Source organism: Bicyclus anynana, chromosome 12, assembly GCF_947172395.1.
Source record: "Bicyclus anynana chromosome 12, ilBicAnyn1.1, whole genome shotgun sequence".
In the NCBI taxonomy this organism is placed as follows: Eukaryota; Metazoa; Arthropoda; class Insecta; order Lepidoptera; family Nymphalidae; genus Bicyclus; species Bicyclus anynana.
In genome coordinates this window covers 6,059,970-6,086,803 of record NC_069094.1, presented here as the reverse complement: position 1 = coordinate 6,086,803, position 26,834 = coordinate 6,059,970, and the positions used below count along the sequence as shown (strand labels likewise).

The following is a 26,834-nucleotide window of genomic DNA, read 5'->3' as shown; positions in this document are numbered from 1 at the left end:
GGAAACCTGCATACCAGATAATTTTTTTAAATCTCTGCGTGTGTGAAGCCTGCCAAGCCGCATTGGGCCAGCGTGGTGAACTATTGGCCTAAGCCCTCTCATTCTGCACATATAGATTTACGAGTCGGTACAAAGTACAATAATATAGTAAATTCTATGGTCTAAACTAGCACGTCGCAAAACTCAAATTCAGTTATTCACTTTCAAGTTTCATTGATCATTATACTTACACGCAAAGATTACAGTGTATTATTGGAAATAGATAGGCTACTCGAACTTTTTTCGGAACGAATGTGATAGCGCCATCTAGTGACTAGATACGGTATTTTTAGTATAGTAATAAGTATAAAAATAATAATGCATATTTTTTGTAAAGGAGAGACATTTTTGATTTTGTAATAGTTGAAGAAACCAATTGAGAAAAACAAAAAAAAGACAAAAAGTTTTCCTTTGTTACCCCCGGGCTCGAACTCAGGATTATTATATTGTACCTTTGTTATGCACCACTAGGCCAAATAACTATGTGGAACATCGTTGAAATTAATGTACACTTACTGTTTTTCTTTAATAATCCCTTTGCTCTAGAAATACAAACACATTCTTTCTATTACGCGTCAAAATTAAAAGGATAAATAATTCTTTTTTTTCGGTTTTTTTCCGTACTTACGCGGGTTTAATCTCTAAAAACATTCTAGTACGTACACATCTATGTAATTGTATTTACTATCCTGGAATCTTAAATCTAGGATGTAGATGGCGCTGCTTCATAAAGATTTCACATTCTTCTAAGTTCCCATAGCATGCTTACACGTCTCAGACCATTTATTATTGGTCGGAGTTATACGTAGTATCTATTAATCTGTGCCTTCATTTGTCGTCTGTGCTTACTGTCACATAGGTAGTATCATAGAGTAGAATGTTTATACAGTCATCACTCTGGACAACCAAGCGTACAAAGACCGTAGCGTCCCCTGGCGATCTGAGGCGTAACTACTTTTTAGCCATATAAAACCTATACCTATCTATACGATAAGTAGCTAAAATCCATTCCAAATCCGAGTTCCAGAAACCATAGCAAATATGGCGTCAGATCAACTGTCACTGTTTGTCACTGTAGCCATAGTGAAGTGAAACATTGATTGACTACTAGTGAATGGACGATTGAATGAATTATCAACCAATTAATACTATACGTTTCTATTATGTTATAAATTAACCTTGCGACGTTGTAAACAGTATATAAATTATAGATCTTTGAATACGGATTTTAATATTGGGTTTAAAAATGAATATAATTAAAAAAATAATTAAAAAATAAATAAAAATAATATTGAAATATTCATAGCGTTGTAGCTACATCTGATCAACCATCAAATGGGATGTGGTACATAAAGATTTGCATCCGATTTGATGGATGTATATTAACACAGATTTTAAAAATATAACTTTTTGTAAGGGCAAGACTGGAATAGAAATGAAATTTTTGAATATCGTTTCATGCTTTTAATGGTATACAGTTTCACTACAGTATGATATTTCATAAGTTTTTGCGCACATCTTTTCTTCATCATCACTCATCACTGTCATCTTTACTGTCTGAGATATGAATTATGAATTCCGGGGTCATATTTGTTTTATTATCTATTATTTTAGAATTCGAATTTTTAATGCCTGTTCAATCTTTAATTAACCACTGTTAAATAGGTTAAATAGGCTTGTCAATTGCGTTCTATAATATTTTTTTAGCATTTATAAATTTACAATTGTGTATAGTTTTAAGACCATGCAAATTTCTAATAAATATGTTGTTTTTAAATGTGTGCAATACTGTTGTTTTAACAATTTTTACAGAGTAACCAGAGGGGGGGCCTTTACAAACTCTTTGCTGAAGCCATAGAAAAAAAACAAAAGTCACGCGTCTCCTTGACATCCGCATAAACAAACTTTTTTCATAATTTGTATTTAAAAATTTAACACTAACAAAAATTAGGTAATTTAGTATAATAATCTATAATAACCAAAAAAAAATAGTCCATCTTATTACTTTAGTTTTTAAAGTAAAAAATAAAAGGCTATTTTATTTTGTTTTATTTCATTTTATAGATAAATTTTTTACCACATTAAAACACATTCGATTTTATAATCGATTTTGATGGTTCCTATTATTCACTCTATAGTTCATTTTTAATTTCAAGCCCTAATTTATCTGTCAATTTTATACGTCAAACCTGTCAAAAGTGAATTAAAGATGTACTCTGTGTTAAAGATCAATGTGTTGTGATTACTGATTAGTGTGATTTGTTTTGTTTTATTAATTAGCTGTTTTGTTTGTTATTTTATTTTCATACTTGCTACCGTAGTAATATCCTATTCTTCTGTGTTGATATTGATAACACTTATCAGTATAGCCACAAAATACAAATAAAACGATTCACTGAAAGGTTAATTATTGAGTGCGACATTCTAAATTAATTTAAACACTAAATTCATGGTCAGGTTATAGTAAGTGTCAATAATGGAGACCTCTCTTAATCACAATATTGATAAATTTGCGTTGCATTTTGAAAAAAATCGAGTAAGTAAAGCATATTAATAATTTTATTAAATAGTTCATGAGCTCGACTGATTAGATGTGTTTTTCTCTTCAGACCTTTCACCTGAAATATATCACACACTAGGGACTGAATTATGGACTTTTGTGGTTTTTTTGGGATATTATACGTTTAAGAGACATCACAAGATCAATTTATGTTTATGCAAGTCTTACTACTAAATATTCTACTGTACATAATACAAAAAGTAATACTTTCAGATTTAAACATTGTGATGTGCGTGTATTCACTGAACGGAATGTGAAACAATAATAAAAATATTATAAAAAATCAATTTTTAAAAATTTGTTTGTCTGCTTGTTCCTTCTTGCTAATCCCTGAAAGGGCTGAACTGATTTTGACAGGGCTTCCACTGGCAGATAGTTGCTAATATAAGGTACACCAAGGCTATTTCTTTATTTAGGCTAGAATTTATGAGAGTGAAACTGCTATCTGCTATTTCATAATGTTATGCAGAATAACCCTAGTAGGTAATAATATCATAATTAATTTGTGTAAGACACAAGCATGCAAATATCTTAGTGGCTGACCTTGTATACTAAGTACTAAACTAACTAACAAACCTTCAATAAATTAAACTTGTTATCATAAATTATTATTTATATATCTATGTAAATGTGTAAATGAATCAATATTTCCCATGGTCACGTCATCACATATAAACGGCGGGATTGATTTCATTATTTTTTTTATGCGTTTATTATTGTCAGGAGACAGTTCTTATGACAGAAAAATTAAAAAAAGGTAGAGGTCGTTGAAAGTTTACATCGAGTTTCACTCATAAGACTAAGTCACAAGCGTCCGCTAGTCTACAATATGTTGACCTGCCTTTTCGTCCAAGAGGACGACAGTATCCTCTATGCTATATGGCTATATGGCTATAACTAGCAGACACCCACAACTTTGTCAATGTTAAAATACACATAATATCATGTATCCTTCATGGCATCATGATGCTTATGCTAGAGGAAGGTATAAACACTCTATCTAATGATGAACACTGCATTATAATGTGGTACATGGTTTTAATGATATTGTACAGAAAGGGGTATAGTGGATAGATACTTTGATGATTGTTAAGCTATTTTAGACAGTTCTTTCAGAATCGTTAATATTTATATGGCACTTCACACTTATCTGTATATTGCTAGTTTTCACTTTTGTGACACTTCTATTTTGTGTTTTTTGAAGTTGGTTTAGCTAATTTAAGTAGATCAATGAAATAATTTAAATGTACCATATTCATTACTCTAACTTTCAATGAAAGGTGAAACTGAAGGTAACTTTCAATACAAAATGTGAGATATTAAAACTACCCATGAAATGCATTAATGATAAACTAAGAACAACATTTGTTACTGCAAGTAGCTGAAAATTATAAGCCTATTTAGTCTACCTTCAGATATCTCTAAAAATATTGAACTAGACCTACTGTATACTGGACATAATATTGTCTCTATGGATAAAGATTAATTAAATGAGACTTTGTCTCCTGGATAATAAACAATAAACTCCACCTAATTTATTAAAATTCTAACAGTAATATTAAGCAAACAGGTGTTTCAAATAACTGTGATTTGCATAGGCCTTACAAGTAAATAGCTTAACTGTGAGAGCGGGACTCATCACCGAAAAGTGTTGGTTTCATCCCAGCCCCGTCAGGCTATTGGTGTTTCCACTCTTAATACAATCTTTCTTTTGTTGGAGTTGGAGAATGGGGATAATGCTAATAATAAAAAAAAAGATCAAATCACACAAAATTCAATATTATTATATTTTTGATATCGCTATGACAAATTGGGAAGGGAAATAGCGAAATGTTTAAATCCTCGAAAGTTATATGCCTTAAACAAGATTATTACTTTCAGCTTTATTTGTTTGAGTTTGTGTTTCATGAAGAGAATATTTAAGGAGAAAATTAAAATCGTTTTTATTCAAGGTCCTATGTATTTTTTAATGAAAACACAGTTTTGGTAAAAGAAACCACTCATGGTAATTAATTAAGAACATGCTAGATAACAGTTCATAGCTTTATAAAAAAAGTCTGCTAATTGATTATTATTATTTATTATTGATAAAATATTTTCGACAATAATTGGTTGCTGCAGCCAAATGAGTGCCACCCACTGTCACTGTGCCAGCCACTATTCATATGGTTTCTTCAGTTAACCTGATTGTTGTGGCCATTGATCTTGGTCGTGTAGTGTGCAAGGCCCCTTAGGTACCCAAGGGTGACGTACACTTTGTTTGCGCGGTACTCTTGATAAATTATACTTCTACATATCAATCAGAATGGGCTTGGTAACGAGGCTAATGTGTTTGCAACTTGACCCGTGATTGAATACAGCAGTTAACTACTATTAATTTGTAAACATACTGTACAATATACCTGGTAACTCGGCTAGTATATTGAATGGTAATTTATTACACAGGCTTACGTAGGAGTTTCTAACAGGTCCTTCATTCTGAAACCTTTGATCTTTCATTAAAATAGATTGGCTATATAACTTGAAGATCGTTGAATATAAATCGTAAAGTAGGTACAGCTTAGCAAATTCGTTCGTAACACTCCCGATGGTTCGCTCGGGCCTGGGGGCGTGTAGCGTTGAATGAAAAACCCACGACTGATGCACCTCACTTACCCATGCGCACGATTTCTCACCCGCGCAGTCTTTCCCCACGTCGTCCGTATATCATGGGAGTGTCATCAACGAACTTATTGTAGTAGAAAAGCCGTCAGACGTATAGGTATAATAAACCTGTTCCAAGCAAGCCTGTTTCTATCTTAGACTGCATTGTCATTTAACATCAGGTGAGATCGCAGTTAAAGGCATTAATTAAAAAAAAATATTAAAATACATTCTGGTTTCAGTTAAGTTACTGCGGTCAAGATTGTCAAAAAATACCACCAACATTATGGAAAATGTATGGCAATAAAGTTAATTGCCTAGATTTGAGGTAAGAAAACTCAAATTAATTAATAATCTTTGTAACATAAAAATGGAACCGACTTCAAAGACGTATTTCAGTTATTTTGATTTGAACACAAAATTACCCGATTTTCAAACAAAAAAAGAATTTTTAAAATTGGTTAATAAATGACGAAGTTGCTATGTAACTAACATCATACGCGTCGAAATTCAAACCTCCTCCTTTTTTCAAAGTCGGTTGATTAAAGATTAAAATCTTATTTTATTAATATCTAGTTTCTGTTCTGTTTTAATAATCTATGATTGTCATGCCATGAGTGATTTTTGCACACAGCAGATATCAGTAGATTGTTAACACTTATTATCAGATGTTGAAATAGACTATCATCTAATACATAATTTATAATCAATTTGCTATCAATAAAATAAGCCTTGTCGACCTACGGTTATACAGCACTATTACAAAAAAAAAAAAAATACATAGCTTAAAGAGTTTCTCATTTAAGCCTTTGTTGTACAAAAATTTACATACTAAATTACTTTGTAGTTACAGAGACTCGCATACAACTAATTTTCAGCGTTATTTCATTAGTGCGACGTGAACCTGCAGTAGTCCTTCTGTGCTTGATGCTTCCTAATTTTTTTTTATAATCTCATCTGATGGTAAGTGATGATGCAAACTAAGATGGAAGCGTGCAAATTTGTTAGGAGTAGGATGAAAATCCACACCGCTGTATCGCTTGGCGGTACATCTTTGCCGGTAGGCTGGTAACTAGCTACAGTGGAAGCCTCCCAACAACCAGACCTGGACCAATTAAGAAAACCGCAATTGGCCCAACCGAGGATCGAACCCAGGACCACCGTCTTGTAAACCCACTGCGTATACCACTGCGCCACGTAGGCCGTCAAAATTTTACATATACAAGCTGAAAGTCAGTCTGTGCTCCTAACATACTCGTACGAAAGTGTCTGGTCACGGTCCAAGCTAAAGGGTTTTAAGGACCCTAAACCGTCTTAGTATAAAGCTTATTTTTAGACCATGATCATAGACCATAGCTGTGCATATAAATACTGTTTCCTTAGCTACATCCTCATCGCATATTAAATGTTGTCTCTGATATCTGCCAACTCGATTTATGTTTCGACTAGTTCTATTGTCGTTTGCAGTTACAACAGCATCGAGACACTGAAAGGTTTGGAGAATTTTACTCTATTGGAGGAACTAATACTTGACAATAACAAATTAGGGGATTCTGTATATTTTCCGCTGATGCCCCGGTTAAAAACATTGTCTATAAACAACAACCAGGTAATTTTACTCAATTAAGGCTCAATTTTTTTAGTAATTTTGCTCAAGAAAATAAAAGTATTGCTTTTTACCCCAAATGTCCAGTGGTTGAAATGATTAATGAATTACTATTCTCACTTTATTTCCATACAGTTCATATAGAACACAAGAATGCTATAAAGCTAACGCAAGAACCATACCTTAACCATAAAATAACACCATACCTATCATAACATATACCTCAATGGCGATACTCGAATTATTTAATATACATAGTTCGATTAGCTCTTAGAAAATATTTACTGTTTATTTACAGATAACAGACTTAGATGGTTTAGTTCAGAAGATAAGTGAGAAGTTCCCTTCGCTCACGTACTTAAGTCTTCTCAGCAACAAAGCGTGTCCAAACGAACTGTCCGACCTTGACAAAGACGACACCGACTATCAAAGATACAGGTAAATACAGTACAGCTCTGGAAAACTTATTCTGAAAGAGCCGCCACCCATCCCAACCAACCAGTGGTTACTGGTTGAGGCAATTATACCTCCGATTCCAACGATTGTAGATCTAGACGCCCAAAAAACCGTCCTTTACGATCCTGACGATGACATGACCGACAATGCTTCCCAGGCAACACAAACACAAGCTACACAGCGTCTTCGCCGGCGAAGACGAGGTCCCCGATATCTGACTTCACCCAGACGTGGACTTTTTAACTCACGATCTTGGGGGCGTCCGAACTGATATGGTGATACGCTCAAGCCAAAACACTCTTCCAGAACGGCCCTCTAAGCTGAGGTCTGAGTGTCAAAGGAGACGCCCTTAGAGTCATTTTGCTTCTGCCTTCGGGTCTTATCAGGCGATTCTTTTGCGCTCGCCCAATCCCCCGGAGACGACGGTGAAGTCCCCTTAAGGAGCCTACAGCACATACACAATCAGAAAAAAAACTTTTTTTATTCAATGACAACTTAGCCGTCGACGAGTCTTATGGTGTGTAACGCTATAAAACTAAAATAGGACAGTGGTTTGCACTGAGCCTATGGGTCCGCGCGCTTGATACCTACATCATATCTAAACGCACTCGCGCACAGCTGTAAATACGATTTCGCACGAATCTTTTACTTCGGCTGCACTCGGAAGGAGCGACGCTAACCGACGGCACATAGAGTGCGAGGCATTCAAATACCTGCGTCAGATGCCGAAGGTTGTGACGTTACGAGTGCCAATTAAATAATTAACTTTGGTGTTGGCTTCCTGGGCTCGAAACCTAAGAGAAACCTGCTGGGGTCCTTCGCCTTCTTCGCATTTTTCGCCGTCTTCGCCTTCATCGCCTTCTTCACCTTCCATCCATCTGGTCTTCCCTCACCAACGCACGCCGAGGCTAATACTTACGCACCCTGGAGCGGAAACCAGCCTACAACCTACGTTCATGGCCAGTGACTGTTTATCATAAGTTACCTGACGGTGTATTGGCGCGTTAGAAAAAGTATACGGTCTGAACCCTGAACTATTTCACTGTTTTATTTGTTTACCTACCTACACCTGTGGCGGGCATAGCCCACTGCTACAGGTGATGTTATCATTGTCTTATAGAAAACTCCAAAAAATCGAATGGTGGACTAAGGCTCTTCACATTCTGATAGGAGACACGTGCTCAACAGTTGAGCCAAGTTAGTAAACTAAGTTATTGTTATAAATTATTTCTTTCAGATATTTCGTTCTGTATAAAGTACGTAACCTACGTTTCTTGGACTCGCGCCGCGTGTCGGCGGTGGAGTACAGAGAGGCGATGACGCGCGGCCAGTTCATGCGCGTGCGCCGGCCCCCCGCGGAGCCCGGCCCTACCTCGCCCGCGGGGCCCGCCGCAAGACCCCTGCCTGTCGACTTCGATTCCTTAGGGAAACATAAAGGTATACACAAATAGCTATATAATAGTATAATAAATATATATAGTATTTTGGATTGAGTAGATTACGAAATACGTAATCTACTCAATCCAAAACCTCAAACCATATCACAAAGCTATTCATTCCATACAGGTAAACCGTGCTACAAAGACTTTTTTTTGAATTTCAAAATAGTTCCATGCCAAAAATTCAGGCTTCCTTATATGAGACAAACCTGTATAATGTGAGAAAATCATACCTAAGAATTTTCTTAATTCGCTACGTGTGTGAAGTTTACCAATCCGCATTGAGCCAGCGTGGTGGACTATTAGCCTAACCCTTCTCTTTCTGAGAGGAAACTCGTGCTAAACAGTGAGCCGGATATGAGTTGTTAATGATGATGATGATGATGATGATGATGACGATGAGTGATGATGAATTGTATGAGTATGATTAATTTCAAAACGGGTTGCAGTGAGCCGCTGGTGTTTGGAAGTCTATGCATGAGGCATATGTGCAGCAGTGGACGTCCATCGGCTTATAATGATGATGATGATGATGATGATGATGATGATGATGATGATGATGAAGATGATGATGATGATGATGATGATGATGATGATGATGAAGATGATGATGATGATGAAGATGATGATGATTAAATTTATTATTGTATTCTTTATAGGCGCATACGGCAAATGTTTATACAAATACACGGGAAAACATTCGGAGGGAAACAGATTTATCCTCAACAGTGATTTGTGATGCATCACAGAAAACAACAATAATAAATGAAAATAACAAATGGTGCCATACAAGTGTTCAATACAATTATAACTAACTTTATTATTAGTAGGTAAGTCAGCAAAGTCACATCTTGTACTTTTTTTATTACGAATATATCTACGTAGCGGATTATAATTATTTCATGTCTGTATGTCTAGTCTTTTTTAAACGAAATTTCGCACAATAAATTGCCTTCCAAATGAAATAATTCTCACGTTTAGATTATTTTTTTGCTCATAGACTGATAGTTGGTTAATTTTAGTTGGAAATGGGTCTTTTTGTTATACTTACCTAAACTTTCAACCATCTTATTGGTGTAATTTCTAGATCTCCTATTTTGTTAATACTTAGGTATTGCAATATTATTTTGCTTTTTAACCTCTCGGTCGGTTGTTGTACTAATTTAGAGTCATTAACTTATTAAAAATTAAGACTCGTATAAATTATTTCACCCACTTCAAGTTTTATTTCCGCAACAATGTATGTAACCTATACCGTAGACCTAGCTTAGTGTTGCGAATAGGCACGTCCGTCCTGAAAAGTCTCATAAGTATAATTGTAATACCTTATATACAGGATGCTCGGGAGTATTTCCCATAACTCTTATGTTCTTTAAGGAAAATAAATTAAAAATGTTTAAAAAACGTGTTCTAAAATGAATGGTTTCGGATGTTTCTTTTAGAAATAGGTCTTAAATTGTGTCCTTTATATCGCATCCTTATATTATGACCTAGCTAAACTTATTCATTGATAGATATCATGAAGTAGCTTACTAGTAAAGTGCGGAGTGACAGTTGCAATATCTCGTCAATATCGACAGTCTTAGCACTACGATTACGTATTTTAAAATGCAAGGATAGATAAAGGCGTGTGTTATATTTATATACATTTAAACAATCGGAATTATTTGAATTAGGTACTTTGTAAAAAAACATGGTTTTTTTCAGTAAAAAAAATTTGTTATGTAGTTCGGCTCTTATAAGTGAACTGGTCAACACCTTGAAGTTATGGGAAATATGTCGCAACATCCTGTATTATACTAGCTGACGCCCGCGACTTCGTCCGCCCTTAGACCTCTTTTATCCTGCCTTGTTGCAAAATCTCTACTTAGCGGAGGTCTACTAACTATAAACTACCCCCTGCCAAATTTTATCTTTCTACATCAAGCGCTTTTAAAGATCGTATTTTATATATTTAGATAGATGTAGAGTATAAATTAGGTTTAATTTTTTTACTTCTCGTAGTCTATTTTATAGCTTTAAATAGTCATACTTGTATATTGTTGTAGTTTTTGTATGAATATAAAATTATAATATTATTTTGTTGTATTATTTCTCCTCTAAAAACAGGCACTAGACAAGTCATTATGATTACAACCGCAAATAATTCTGGCTTGAATTGACTAGGGTGAAATTAGTCCATGTATAGTCAATAAGATTCCGTTTATCTTTAAATTCATGAAAATAGATTCATTGGTTAATTAAAATATTGACCGTAACTGGAAACTTTATATTGAGAGTAGCATTTCCGTTTCCGTCGATTTCATACCAGTTTTCGTACTTTTATTGACGTCACGTCGGGCTATGTGGCGCCACCTGGCGGTGTCGGGCTCGGGAAGTTTCGTAAATCGCTGAGCGCGACTTTAGCTCATTGGCGTTTTGTTTACCGTCGAAGCAACATCTTGCAATTAGTTGGTACCCGACATTGCAAGATAAAGTGTAATAAGTGAAGTGAATTCGCTGTGAGTACTTTATATTTTATTACGTTGTAATTATTACGTTGTAACATACAACGTTAATGTAATTAACGTTAAATTATGTAAAAAATTTCTAATTACATTTGAAAATAGTACGTGATCATTATTTTAACGGTTTTTCCGTTCGGATCACTACTTCATGTGTTTGAAAGTCTTGCTTTTTTGCAAATGTTTTCGTACTTCCATGTAATAATATTTTCTTTGTAGTTATTTTTCAACAGTTAAAATAGTATTAAAAGTGGCGGGGCCCAGCGGGCTTCCTAAAAATGTGAACTCAGAAACCAAAGTGAACGTTCTAGCAATAGACTGTTGTCTAACATATATACTGCAAAACGAACGTGTGGCCAATGGCTTTCGTTTCAGAGGAGTACATAAATTACGAATGCTCGAAGACAAGTTAGACAAAGAGTTTTTGGAAGTTACTCAAACATATTGTTACTCCAATTCAAACCGGCATTGAAAAAGGTTCACAAATCCCGCCAGAATTTAGCACAGGAATTTTGATTGGATGTAAATTACTGGCCTTATAAATCGCCACCCCACGCAGGGGCAAGGCGTAGACACTGTTAACGTCGCTGGAAACATTTGCAGTCAAATATAGGTCTAATAGATTACCGCCCCTCGCGGGGGCAAGGTATACACAGTTTTTTAACGTTCCTGGACGTATTTGCAAAACCAACTTACTGAGTAAGGTATAGAAAGTTTAAATATTCCTAGACGTATTTGCACAGTCAAATACCGGACTAATAGATTACCGCCCCTCATGGGGACGAGGTTATAGAAAGTGTTAACATTCCTAGACATATTTCCAGTCAAATACTGAGGATCGCCGCCTCTCGCATGGGCAAGGCACGAATAGTGTTGAAATTTCATCACGTAGAACACACAACACGGAATATACATACAATGCGCAAACGCTCATGCACAGCCATGCTTGCATGATAATTACAACCCACCCTCGCGGGGTGTTTATCTCTTTATATAAATTATTCAAATACCGGTGTCCTTGATCGCCACCGTCGCGGGCGTATGCATGAAGAGTAATGTTCCATCGCGTGGAACATACAACACGGAATATACATATCTGTAATGCGCACACGTTCATGCACAGCCTTGCTTGCATGATCAATACAATCCACCCTCGCGGGGTGTTTATCAACGATGTATGGATACGAATATCTTATCTATCTATATAAATTATTCAAATACCCTTGTCGATGTCGTGTGTGTGTGATCGCCACCCCTCGCGAGGGTAATGCATGAAAAATGTTAAGATTCCATCGCTTGGAACGCTTGCGCAGCCTTGCTTGTATGATCATTATAATCCACTCTCGCAGGGTGTTTATCAGCAATGTACAAGAAACTAATGTCCTAAAGCCCTTGCAGGCTGACTTACTATCTTTTACGTTTGCTAGTTGACATATACAAAATTGAGTTTCTATGTAAAAATGTCATTTATTGCTTACTCGTGAATATCCCACAGTAGGTAAAGGACATTTTTCCAATTGATATAGGTTGATAATAAAGACCAAAATAGTGAATAGGCCAACTAGATTTGTAACCAATGGGTGAATTAATTACTTTGTAACAATGGCGTAAAAATCTGATGAATGAAAGCGTCAGATTAAAACATCATGTACATTTTGGTATAGAGGTTAAAGGCAGGAAACTTATTTTTCCGAATACATCAAAGTTTTCAGTTTATACAGTTTATTATTTGCAAAATTTATAACCATACTCCAGGTTTCATAAAACTTAAAAACAAACGAAAAGGTAAAACATATTATGATACCCTCCGTCACCTAGCAAATGTAGAAAAACGCATAAGCGGTAACATATAAATTTCTATTAAAACAAAGGATTCTAAATGAATCCTTTTTCAGGGGCTCGAGGCCCATCAAGGGTATTATGTATGCTTTAAAGTTTAATGCATCCAGAAAACATAAAGTATTTTGAGATAGACTTCATTTCAAGCGGTCTTTTTAGCCACCTTTTTCAATGGGAGAAAATGGTGGCACCAGAAACGTACAGAGGTTAATCTGAGGTTATCTCCTACCGTTCTCTCGAATAACCTCGTGTTTTTCTTAATCTATATGGAATATCGTTCCACACTCCTGTTTTGGAAGAAATATCAACAATTGTCTACTTATTGAAATACAAAGGATCATAAAAGCACCATGCTCTGTTGCTAATACTGAAGCCGGACCAATATTTAACCTCATTTCCACTTGCTAAATACGCACAGCATCAAAAACTCAGTTTGAAGAATAGACACAAGCCTACTTGCATGTGTATGTAATAAAATCCCAAAGGTGCTTCCTACGTTTTGTATACAGGGAATTGTTGGACATTACTTCCTTGTCATTTGAACTATGCATGTCTCTTTCTCAAATACTTTCTCAATGCTATCGAATTCGCAGCATGTTTTGTAAGAGATATGTAGAATTAAGAATAGACAATTTTATCATTTACTAAGAAAATAATACGAAGCGTAGATGTAGACTATATCGAAAACTTGCCCGTTACCATTGAATGAATGAATGACCTTGTTTAATATAATCAGACTGCTAGCTACCTACTTCACTGACACCCTCAGCCAGTGTTTTTGTTAGTAGCATATGCCTTTGACCACGCTTGGGCAGCGTTACTAAACATTCACCCTCTGAGGTGTTCATGGTCACGAGAGGAATAGGTACTGCATTCCAATAAAAAGGAAATGTATGTCATACTACTCGTATATGTCCCTAGAATCAAACTCACCTCCTAAGCAACATTCAATTGGACAAAATGACTGCCGTTACATATTACGGAGGAAAAGAGAAATGAGTTTAAATATAGAATATAACAGTTAAAATTGCAAGATCTTTGTCTAGTAACCTTAATTAGACTATCACTAAGTTCACAACAGTACACAATAGTATACGCGGCAGGAACAACAAGCATGCAAATCACTTGTTATACATCGCATCGCCATCTTCCATACTTGGCGCTTTCATTACTGTAGCATAGAAAAAGTGATTGTGAAATAGGGTATGTCGGTGACTGATCTATTCTGATCTGACTCATTAAATAAGGTACACGTAGTCCATGATTACTTGTACGTATCCCGAGATGTAACTTACGCTCAAGTTGTTTTATACGATGTGTACAGTGTGTATAGGGATTTTCCCACTTGCTTTATGGTATCGCCACCACTTACACTGATTCTCAGAGAATCATCAGAATCGGTTGACAGGAATATATTTAATAGCCTTGATAAGAGTAAGTCTTATGTCATTTGGATCTCAGATTCCGAGTGCTAGCAGTACCGATAATTCTATAGACTGAAGACAAATTTATTATAATCACGACAACGGACTTAGCAGTTACAAAACTGTTAGAGGGAGTCTTCAAGAAATATGGGAAAACCTGAAATTATTTTTAATTTCCTGTCAAAACTTAAAAATCGGCTTGTGTAGTGTTTGTCTAAAAGTAAAAGTTTTAGTACATTATATGACCTAATGTCTAAGAACTGACTCAGTTTTAGTTTCTAGAATCTTCAAGTAACCTACTTAAGAGATCAATAACTTTGTAAAGTATATCCTTAAATTCATACCAAATTGTTAAGAAAGCCTAAAAATTCCATGCCACCAGTTTGGAATGTCAGTAACTTCTTAATAAATTATTTTTTCAATAGTTATATTTTTGTGGGTACACTCTGAAAGGCGTGTATATGACCTAACATTACTTATTATAGGGATAACATAGTATAAAATCTGATGATTTTATTCAATTTTGGCCGCAATTTGGCTCAAAAACCGATAGAAGTATTTACTCTGGCTGGAAATTATTTGTAAATAAAATAATGACTATCATAATTTTTCTTTAGGAAATAATAAGTCTATTTAATTATTAAATAAAATAACTATCCACTACGACTAAATGCAGCAAGAATTAATATTAATTTCTTTGTAATAAATTTTTTTTTTTTAAAAACCGCCCCGCATATGGTTATAGCAGAATGAGTAAAGACGTCACGTAAGAAATCTTCATAACGACTATATCGGTCAGCAGTGTTTTTCCTAAATAATTTAGTGTGAATATCAATTATATGATGAAATCCCTAAAATTAAAAGTGTTGAACTCCAATCCAAAAAATGTATGGTATGTTTTTAGTTCATTGATTTATTTTTGAATGTGCTGAGAGTTGGAGTCGCGAGATGAACGAAAACACGTTAAGCACTGCTAACTGTTCTATTTATTAATATTTGTAAAATATAGTAAATGGCTGATGACATATAATGACACTTGAATGTCAAAGAGTTGACAGTTTGAATAAATAATATCCACAGACAATAGATACTTATTACTGGCTACCATTGTACCGTAGACATGTATTTTTGCTACATTCCAACAAAATGGAATATTGTATTATGCACAGACACAGTAAGTCAAACTTCGTTACTAGCTTGTTCTCTAAATAAAGCCTAATCGAATTAGAGATAATATTGTTATAAAAAGTTTTATTTTAATAATCACATTGGCGAAATAATACCATAACGTGGCGTCACCAGGCGAAAACAAACAGGCTCTCAATATAAAGTTTCCAGTTACGGTCAATATTTTAATAGCAGCGTTTTACCTGAAATAAAACGCATATTAAAATACTTACCTCACTGGAAACTTTAAGTAATTCCTGCCTGGTGATATATTGAGCCAATGAGCTAAAGTCGCGCTCAGCGATTTACGAAACTTCCCGAGCCCGACACCGCCAGGTGGCGCCACATAGCCCGACGTGACGTCAATAAAAGTACGAAAACTGGTATGAAATCGACGGAAACGGAAATGCTACTCTCAATATAAAGTTTCCAGTGAGGTAAGTATTTTAATATGCGTTTTATTTCAGGTAAAACGCTGCTATTTGTGTAAAGGTAACAGACAGAGAAAATTCATTTCGCATTTATCAGCATATCAGCCGATGGACTCTTTTTTTAGTGACTACCAAACATTACGATCCTGAGCCACCTGCATCCAGCTAATCCCTGCGACTCGCTTGATGTCGTCAGTCAACCTGGTGGGGGGTCGCCCTACACTACGCTTTGTAGTGTATACACTACGCTTTGTAGTGTAGTGCTTGGGACCCCAACGTCCACGGGCTCTTCGAACTATGTGCCCCGCCAATTGCCACTTCAGCTTCGCGATACGTTGAACTATGTCGGTGACATTGGTTCTTTGCGGATCTCCTCATTCCTGATTCGATCACGCAGAGATACTCCGAGCATAGCTCGTTCTATCGCCTAGTGTCTCTGAGCCTTCATAAGAGTCCCATAGTTAGCGACCAAATTTCGCATTTTGACTAAATAGAATGAATAAACAAACCATGGATAAATAACAAGAACGGAAAACAAATAATAAACAAATGCAGTCATAAATTTATTTATTTTTCTTCATAATAAGAATATACTAATCCTTGAAAAGGATCCTTTAGGAATGCATGGAGACGGGACAGTATTGTATATAGAAAATAAATTAAGTACTAAATTGTCCTATATCATACAATGTTAAAATGCGGTTTATCTCATAAAGCCCGCAACACGTTACAAATGTAGCTACTTCCCCGCCAAGCTTTGTATGTACATTTAAAATCCCTACATAATATTTATAGGTATGTACATCGGAGTTAATAAATGCAGTTATTGGCCTTTTTGTAGTTAAATAAATATAAATACCTTAACAACTTTAATAAATTTAAACATTTTTCCAGCCAATGCTTTACTTTAGAGTGTGTATGCCCAAACCATTGAATCTTACATCAGTCAGAACTCATCATAATTAATATTTTCATTTCAATTAGTTGACATAAATATGTAAAAATAGATAGTAAGTATAAATATTTATGTAAACTTTTTTTACCTGGCACTTCAATATTGTGTGTCTATGAATGAATGCCAGGTGTCATTTTCAATATGACGTCACGTATCATAAGCTCAAAGCTACACAGGCATGGGTGTGAACGTATTGAGGTGCCAGGCAAATATTAATTTACATAAAAATAAATGTAGGTATGTCTTTTAGATTAATCATAATGTTATAAAACAACTTATTGACATTGAAAATGGTTGTAAAAATTTTGGCCGGAACTGCCAATCATTAATTATATGATAAAACATTATTATATATATCCAACTAAGTTAGTATAGCAAATTAAGTTACACTTGCGCGTGCACACATACACATATTGTTTGTGTGGTGTTTATGAAAAAGGGCAAAATTTGAAATTTAGTGCTTATTGTGTCTTGTGCGTATTCATACACTGCACTGTGTAAATATCTACGCGCCAGCTTAAAATAATTTACATAATAAGTTTACAAACATACTTAATTTAATGTTTAATACATTCATATTTCATACATTCGGAAATATATTTGGAACAAGAAGGTCGTTGTAAAGATTTCAGGTACGCGGACTAAAATGAATTCTGGAATAATAATAATTTAAATTAGGTAATAATGCAGTAGATGTACGTCACGAAAGGGATGTATATCATTAGGGCCACCCAGCACTATTTGCACCGCCTCGCCTTGTTAGGTTGTGTTCTTTCTAACATCACCAGAAGAGTATCTTGGAGTACCATTTATCAGTCACTACGTCGTTTCTCATCGTATTTTAGTTTTTGCGAGTATTTAACAGGTTATTTTACGTAAAGTTACATTAGTACAGTTGTGGAAGTTACATTAGCAAGTTTTAACGTTATTATAAAGTGTATACGTAATTTTGTTGAATGTTAAAACAAAACATCATTGCCACTTGATGTAAAATGGCATTTCGTAGGATTACCTATGTTAGATGATCTCAAAAACGAAAATACGACATAAATCGATCTAGTGACTCATTTTGTTTTAATGGTACACTGACATACATAATAAGGCCGCAGATCGCTCGTAAGCTGTCACCGGGCGAGGTAATGCAGATCGGGTCGGGTGGCTGTAATGAGCTGCGACCTTAAAGCCTCTGTTGTAATGTTGCTATGTACCGTCCATCATATCTACTGTAATGACAATTAATATTAATTACTATAAAATAGTTATTACATTCATAAAGAAAGAAACATTTGTCTATATACAACGTCCCTAACAAACATTTTGTAGCCGATTACAAAGCTTTTAGGAATAACTTAGGAAACGATTGTTAACGGCATTTCATTATTACGTTTATATGCAGAATAATAAGGGTTATGAACTCATTTGTAAATCACATTTTACACAATAATTCTAAGTAAAAGGATATTTAACCTTTTTATAACTCTTTAAATCGGAACATGAACCATGTCGCAACGACATCTGTTTCCGAAGAAACAAGATTGATTCGATGTTTGTAAGCATGTTTTTTGACATAATACATCGCACATACATTGCTACAGGCAACGTTCTTAACCGAGTATTTGTCCGCGCGGCCCGCACAAGCGTGCGGGATATGACGTCAGAGGAAAAAAGAAAGGAAACCGACCATTTTCATGCTGGGCCCATTTCCAACATTATAACGGCTCAATAGTCAAAAGATTGAACCGTTATAATGTCAAAATTATTGTCATTTATTAAATAATATCTAATAATCAGTTTAAGACTGGTTTTATTCCAGTGATTTACAGCGTAATCAAGATATGGGCATTATAGTAAAATGCACAAATCTGCTAATATTTTAATGATAAATACGATAGCTATATTTTTATAATGGCAGCTTGTTATAAAATTAATTTTATAAAGGTTTTGATGAACCCGTAGTTTGAAAGTGCATTAAATTATAGACCAACTATTTCTATAGATAAGTATATAATATTCAACTGTTTCTCCAGTAATCACTAGATAACAAGCTTAGAAAAAGAAAATGACCATCTAATATATGTATGTGTACAAAGGCGGGAAACGGCGAGGTATCTATTTTCAGTATATCAAATAACTGCGAGGACCAGATTTTCACGTACATCGTTGGTTTGGTATACTTAAATTTGTATTTTTTTATGAATACGTTTCTTGGCTTGGCTGCGTTTTTATCTGATGTCAAGTGACAGTACCTATTCTAAAATGCATTAGCATTCGCACCAAGTTCCTGCTGTGCACGATAAAATAAATTTAATTTCAAATGCGAATATACACAAAATAGACACCGAATGTAAATTCTAATTATTTTTGTTATAATCTAGAATAAATCTAAATTAAACAATCGTTTTAATCAATATAACACTGAATTAAAAATAACGAATAAGATATAAAAGCCACAAGTTTACGTAATAAACTTCTCATATCTACTAAGATGAAATATAAATTGACGAAATTCTACTGTTAAATTGTGCCAAGTTTAGATATTATAATTCCCATTACATTGAACTTTCACGATTTGATTTCTAACTTAAGTTATGATATGGCACAACGTTGTCGTTTGTACGATTTATTAGAAATACAAAGAAGTTCATAACTTGAAACTAATAGTATGTATAATAAAAATATTATTCATCAATGGAAGTTAGATATATTGCCTTGATGTGTGTTATTTTTCAGTTTAAGAATATCGAATACTAAAATTATTGTTTTGTACTACCTACATTATGTGTGAATATTTAATTTCTATATTACATAAGCGTTAATTTTGCATAATAAAAATTCTATAAACTTTCATTATGTGACATATTTGTGCACTATTTAAAGCCATTTATATGTTTTCCAAATTAAAGATTTCTATGCGTTAGGCATTATTTATCACATAAGCTACAACCATCAAGCATTCATTAATATTTTAAACTGATGTAAATTGCTACGTAATTTTTGAATACACTATAAATATGTAACAAAAAATAAATCTGTTACAATCCGATATTTACAATGTTTTAAAACTTAGTGGAATATTTGTATAACGCAAGACTCTATACTATAATGTACAATTATTGTACAAATCAATTCATGTTGTGATTGACAAACAAAGCGAAAATATTTGTGGAGCTCTAGGATTTTGTCGCAATACTATTGATCTTACGAAACTGTATAATACATAAAAAACATTAAAACCAGTAAAGTAATTTATATTAAATAATATTTTTAATTATTGCATACTACTCTAATAGGTATAATAATTTAACTACAATCATAATCATAGACTTCAATACAGAACACGCGAGATAGCATTCAAACACTGATTTGTTTAATTAATCGATCGATACCACTAACTGTTTCTTAATGAAAGATTGGTAATAGGAAATTAATGGCAACTGTACAAAACAAATTTAGAAATGAAATGAAGGCAAATAGCCCCACAATTATCTTCGATATAAATTAATATTTCATAGTAGTTCCAAGTAATTCAACAAAACGTGTAAATATTGGATGGTACAACACAACCTACAAATCTTGCATATAGTTTTAATGCTCTTAACCGATATTAATAAAAGTTACATTCTACAAGAGCGGTACCGCCGCGATCTTTCTGGTAAACTAGCCAATTTATTTTCCAATTTTCATTATTCAAAAGGGTGAACTTATAAATCCATATCTTGAACATTTTCGCAACAAAAATATTTTATTCCTCCTAATATCTATCTCTATACTAAAATGTACAAAATTTTGTTTAGCGGTTTAGGTGGGATAAGAATAACTTTCACATTATGGATTATTTTATATTATGGATTTTCCAAAAGAAAATTTGACTGGTCTGCGGATTTCCACAAATATATATTCCTCCATAGCGGTACATACGCTAACATATAAATATTGCATTACTTATAAATATTTCATTACAATCTGAATGTAAATAATTACTCGTCAATATTGTACATACAACAAACGAAAGAAAGATATGTTTTACAAAAAGGTACACTGTTACGGACATATATTAAAATTTGTACAAATACAAAATATATATTAACACTAGTAGAACATGGCTCCCGATGTAAAATTTATGTAATTCATACGTATTTAAGTAAACATACTAAACATATCAAAAGGACCGATTATTATGGCTTAGGGAATCTACGCTTACTTATTTTTCATGACGCTTTTTAACTCACTTTCTTGGTAAACGCCCGTAGTAATGTCAAGACCCTTCTCAAGTTTTCACATAGCAATTCATAAATATGGTTTTAATTTTTTTTTTTGTAAACAGAAACTTCGAAAAATTGATTTGCTTTCATTTATGGTTGTCTTTCAGTCACAGAAGAATGTTGAAATTGCAATTGGTGGAAAGGAATGCCAAAGAAGAGATCGTTGGAGTGTGTAAATGAGGGCACGTATGTAAAGGGATGATGACTTATGATTTTAAACTTATTTCGTGGTTGTTCATTATGGATATTATTTAAACGGGTACATACCACGATAAAACGGCGAGGTTTTCAAAGTCGATATTTCGACCCAGTTGCATGGATCGTGGTCACGACGGGACTGAAGTTGCGAGATGCGAAGTTGACATCAGTTGTTAGGGGCACAATCGATCTACCCTCTTTCTCGTTCTTTTTCTTTTTTCAACAACCTCGATGATGACTTGACGACTAATAGAGACGAATGGTGGAGATATACATAATTTTGCCGACCCCACTTAAAGTGGGACAAGGTAAAGGATGACTGTTGTCTTCATTAATACGGCGTTTCGCTAAAATTCAAATATATAACTCGAAAAAGGGTGAGAAAGTCACGTTGTTTGGGTCATTCTCTTTATGCGTGAGTTTACAACACTTAATGCGGTCGAAATTTTACCAGAATACGGTTGAAATACGTTATAAATAGTCACACAGTTACTTGTTTTAAATACATAAAAAATAATGAGCCCATTCATAACCGTGATATGTACAGTATAAAAGCATGGAATGTGCAAATCACATTAGAACGAAATGCCTTTATTCTACATGTCTACTTTAGCGCTGACTTAGTATAATAATTAATATTCTCAATGTACAAACAAATATAAATGGCACGAATTTTGTATTCAGAATTTACCGTTTGAACTTTTATGTACAATCAACTCACAAAATTACTATCAATACTGCATTTGATAGTACGATTCACGCTGAAATCGCTTAAAAAAATAACTCATACAGTATCCCATAAAAACAAAATAAAAATATTACCATACTTGGCCGTAGTGTTTTTCATATTTTATTACATTCATGACACAATTAAAAATTATTTGGCAAATTCATCGAAATTAAGTAAATAAAGTTTTTAATTCTTAAATATTTTGTAGCAATGTAATAAAAAATATGATTACAGTATATAGCTAAATGGAACAGCAGGATAGATATACGGAAAATAATAGAACAAAAGCCTGAGGTAGCCAGACATGAAACTCGATGTAAACTTTCAAGTACCCCTACTCTTTTTCTAATTTTCCGCGCAATTTTTTAATTTTTTTCTGTCTTTAGAAACCTTCTCCTGACAATAACAAACACATAAAAAAAATAGCAAATTCGGTTCACGCGTGATGGCGTGACCAAGGGATATATAGATTCATTTTTGATGTACTGTAGAAACCGAAAGGGTGTAGATTTTCATCCTCCTCAAGTCAGCCCGCTTCACTCTTAGGTTGCAGCATCACTTACTATCAGGTGAGATTGTAGTCATGGGCTAACTTGTAAAGAATATATAAAAAAAAGGTAAGTCATTGGCGACTGGGGACATGACTTCTTACATAATATGCCGTGGAAAATATTAAAAGCATATAGACTGTTGAATTTTCACCCTTCATAAAATTAGGTTAGTGGCTTAGGCCATAATACATCAACACAAGTTGCAATATCCCAGCATATTATTTAACTTAAGGAATCACTCATCAATATGACAATGTATGACCACGTTTATCATTCATTATCAAATGCTTGAACGAATATACTGAATAGTATTATAATGTCATACTCATAACATATAGAATTATAGAACCTTACATATAAAAATTCAGACTACACTATAGCACTTAAGACGATAAAACAAAGAGCTATATTTAAAAAAATTACAACATTCTCAACAACATCTTACGTGATAATATTAAATATCAAATTATACTATAATTAAGGCCTTTACCTTCCTATAATCTATGTGCCTTAAGTACGCGCAGAATTGCTAAGGAATTTATTATATCACAAGCGATACAAAATAATAACAAAAATATGTTAAATCTGCCCAAAACTAACAATTCGTTGCCATCAATTAAATGAAGCAATATTTAATTTTATTATTGAATAATGTAAATCAAATAATGTAGTATTTCCTCCACAGTTATTTTGAAACATGCTATATATTAATAATTTAATATAAAATTGAATTTTAAGAATTCGGCCTAAAAGTTAAAGGTCCATACTGGTACCAATGATCTAACCATATAAAAATGTATGGATAAAAATTTACAAATTGATTATTAATTTAATAATTAATTCATCTTGGTGTCCTACCACCATTTAAATGATAAAATGTCTTTTGGAACAAGAAATGTTGGATAAACATCCAAGAGACATATTTAGTAAAATTAAGAACAATCATATTTTAGCTGTTTTTCTTGCTTACTTATTCAAGGTTTGGTAAACTTTAAAAGATTTCATATTTAATATTAGGGGAAAAGTTCGTGGCTTTCCGAGAAACTAAAAACAAATATATCTCAATTTTTTTTGTTTTAAAACAAAAAAACATTTCTTTCAGCGTAAAAATCATAACTTTTAATTTAATAAAACGTATCTTATGAATGTAAAACTTGTTGAACTTAGTACCGTTTAAATCCCCACGCCAGCGTGGACATAAAAGAAAGTCACACGGCATTAGGGTAAAAAGTAAAAATGCACCCTTATCTAGGTCGCCACCATAATTTCATATTTCATCTAAAAACGGACTTAGCTTGTACGTACAGAATCAGTTCATAAAGAGCGTTCGAACTTTTTTTTGGAAGGTGGCATAAACGGCGCCAATTTGATATTTTTTCGAAATCTCGGTGCATGAACGTGGTTTGTATGGGTAGAGGACTTGAATAGATAAACAAAACTGTCAAGTAATAAAAAGTACCTGAAGTGTTACGTGCCGATATTTAGAGGTAAAGATCAACATATGAGTACAACAACAATAATTTAAAACTCTAAACATTAATTTTTCCATTTCCTGTCACTTTAAGTTACCGTGTTAACCAAACAAACCAATTTCATTGAACCGAGCCGATTAAAATGGCGGCGGATTCATTGTGCCAGATAGGTTCAATGACCTTTGTATAACAAACCGTACTACGTATTATGTGCCCTATCGCATACATTCAGTGGCGTGCACTTCATAGATGCATAAACGCAGAGCATACCGTTAGGATTCATTATAAACCTGTATTGGAGGAGCCTACCCTAGTTAAAAACCTTGTGCACGTCACTGCATACACTACAACACTTACTTATAACTCCGAGGTTACACCTGCGTTACACAGTGAGCCAACTTCTCAATCTCCAGCTGTAGTGCGTGACGCTTGTCCGACTCCAGTTTCAGTTTGTCGGTCAGGTCTTCAATGGCAGCGTTGAATTTTGCGTTTTGTACTTCTAATAGCTTCTCTAAGTTTAATATCTGAAACAAACATGTGAAAATTAATTGTTGAGTATTCCATACATGGATATAATGATTCCATTGACCTCTTATAATAAAAGGACGCACAATCATGTAGAAAATCTCACTTAAAATCTGGTGAATTTTGCTTTGGCAGTTTAGAATTATTGGTAAAGAAAATTATATCTAAAGCCTTTTAAATATAGTCCAGTATTCAATAAAATCCCGAATTCAGAGCAAATTCAACCTAAAGGATTGAGTTTAAGGTTGAATTTGCAAATGCGACTAATTGAATTGTGTGCCACGAAGTTGTGTTTGGCACTCATTGAGTGACGTGATCAAGATCTGTCATTCCCATACACGATTCTAGTTTTCGAAGCGTTAGGGATCGTAGAAAGAGAATCGACGTGCCATTTGGCTAGAGGGGAGTAACTGCAAAAATCCCCTCTTCAGCTTCCCTACTATAAACTGTGAAGTTTCTACTCACTCTGTTATTGAGCTGAGCGATCAAAGCCTCAGGGCCTCTCTCAGATAACTCTGTTGGTTTATCAGATTTAAGCGGGTGTAGCCGCCTCTCCAACGTTCCCGAACTGATCGTCTTCTCTTCCAACTTCTCAACACTACTGCTACTGGATTTCTCGACGATACTCGACATTTTGCTTATCGAGCTGATCTCCTGTTTGTCGATAGGCGTCAGTTTGTCGGATCTGTTGGGCGATTTGTCGGTGGTTTCGTTCGTCGTTCGCGTGAACGCGGTCGGTGGAGAGGGCGCCGGCGGCTTCTTGATGTCTTCTAACATGGCGGTGAGAGTTCGACCTAAACAAATCATACTTATATTAAAAAGCGAAAGTTTGTAGTGATACCCCTGCCTTCGATTTGGTGGACGTAGGTACGAATCCAATCCGGAGCATGCACCTCTAACTTTCAGTTATGTGCATTTTAAGAAACAAAATATGACCTTTACAAACGGTGAAGGAAAAACATAGTAAAGAAATCTGCATACCTGAGAATTTTCTTAATTCTCTTGGTGTGTGAAGTCTACCAATCCGCATGGAGCCAAACATGGGTTGTCAATAATGAGTTTGTAGTGACTTGTTCTCAGATTAGGTACCGCCTAACCAGGGACTTTAGATAAGAACGAAAATTAATTTTGATAAACATTATTTTCTAACATACCGGCAGCGGTGGGAGACTGTAGTTGGGGCGGCTTGCTCGTGGGCAGGTCTGGAGGCCGTTCGGAGGGATTTTTCGGATCTCCTGTCTGTCGATTTTTTAACTGTAACAAAATCACACAATATTGAGGATTACTCAAAATTTTTATAATTTCTAAATCCGAGATGTGGCTTTGAGTATGTACAAAAATCAACATTTATGTACACTTTACAAGTAAGATATTTTAAAACAGCTAACTCAATAAAAACAAATAATTAAGTACTAATATACCGATAAAAACATGATTACAACCTTTATAATACGCGGTTTCTATATCAAAGAACATTGATATGAAAACTGTGCTCTTGAACTGGGAAAGTATTGTTTTAGAAGTGTCTTCTACACTTGAAGGATCATAAACATGAAAATTAATTGCGATCTGTTTTGCTACGGCCATACGGTGGCAATCACTAACGAATGAAATCGGAGTACGTATAGATGTGGACACTACTTTTGGCTAGTGGGAGGCTTCGGCCATGGCTAGTTACCACCCTACCGGCAAAGACGTACCGCCAAGCGATTTAGCGTTCCGGTACGATGTCGTGTAGAAACCGAAAGAAGTGTGGATTTTCATCCTCCTCCTAACAAGTCAGCCCGTTTCCATCTTAGACTGCATCATAACTTACCATCAGGTGAGATTGTAGTCAAGGGCTAACTTGTAAAAAATTAAAAAAAGAAAAAAGCTGAACACCAAGTTTGAGCAATTGACCAACAAGTTTGGTCGTAGTCTCGATGTAACTCGGAGCTCCTATGGCGAAGAATAGGCGCTTGTTCTGCTGGACCCGTAGACTTTGCGGAGAGGCGCGAGCCACATACATCAATGGCGAGCGTGGCTGATGATCT

At 34.6% G+C, this 26,834-nt stretch overlaps 2 protein-coding genes across 4 annotated transcripts in view; one reads left to right on the top strand and one right to left on the bottom strand.

Moving 5' to 3' along the window:
* Positions 1-2,243: 2,243 nt before the first annotated feature.
* On the top strand, positions 2,244-16,960 carry LOC112053048 (leucine-rich melanocyte differentiation-associated protein). 2 transcript variants are annotated; one of them, XR_008251316.1, is made up of 7 exons: positions 2,244-2,575; positions 5,485-5,570; positions 6,710-6,851; positions 7,147-7,286; positions 8,542-8,741; positions 9,403-9,573; positions 16,145-16,960. XR_008251316.1 is itself a non-coding variant. In XM_024092317.2 (6 exons), exons 1-6 carry the CDS (start codon positions 2,516-2,518, stop codon positions 9,480-9,482), a joined length of 708 nt encoding a protein of 235 aa, XP_023948085.1. In that variant the 5' UTR covers positions 2,244-2,515; the 3' UTR covers positions 9,483-10,821. The 2 variants fall into 2 exon arrangements, 1 of the variants encoding a protein (XP_023948085.1); XM_024092317.2 differs by lacking the exon at positions 16,145-16,960 and having other exon boundaries at positions 9,403-10,821.
* LOC112050840 (SH3 domain-containing kinase-binding protein 1) overlaps positions 16,661-26,834 on the bottom strand; it is a 36,101-nt gene continuing 25,927 nt past the window's right edge. For both annotated transcript variants that reach the window (XM_052884683.1, XM_024089202.2), the window contains 3 exons: positions 25,956-26,055; positions 25,267-25,595; positions 16,661-24,800 (listed from right to left, as the gene is read on the bottom strand). In XM_052884683.1, coding sequence (XP_052740643.1) covers positions 24,648-24,800; positions 25,267-25,595; positions 25,956-26,055 — 582 coding nt within the window. In that variant the 3' untranslated portion in view covers positions 16,661-24,647. The remainder of the gene's footprint in view (positions 24,801-25,266; positions 25,596-25,955; positions 26,056-26,834) is intronic.

Excerpts from the sequence above, each read along its gene's own strand:
- LOC112053048 (XM_024092317.2), top strand. The coding sequence starts at position 2,516 with ATGGAGACCTCTCTTAATCACAATATTGATAAATTTGCGTTGCATTTT. Across the intron at positions 2,576-5,484 it reads TGCATTTTGAAAAAAATCGA|TTAAGTTACTGCGGTCAAGA; the intron begins GTAAGTAAAGCA and ends TTCTGGTTTCAG. Across the intron at positions 8,742-9,402 it reads TTCCTTAGGGAAACATAAAG|GCGCATACGGCAAATGTTTA; the intron begins GTATACACAAAT and ends TATTCTTTATAG.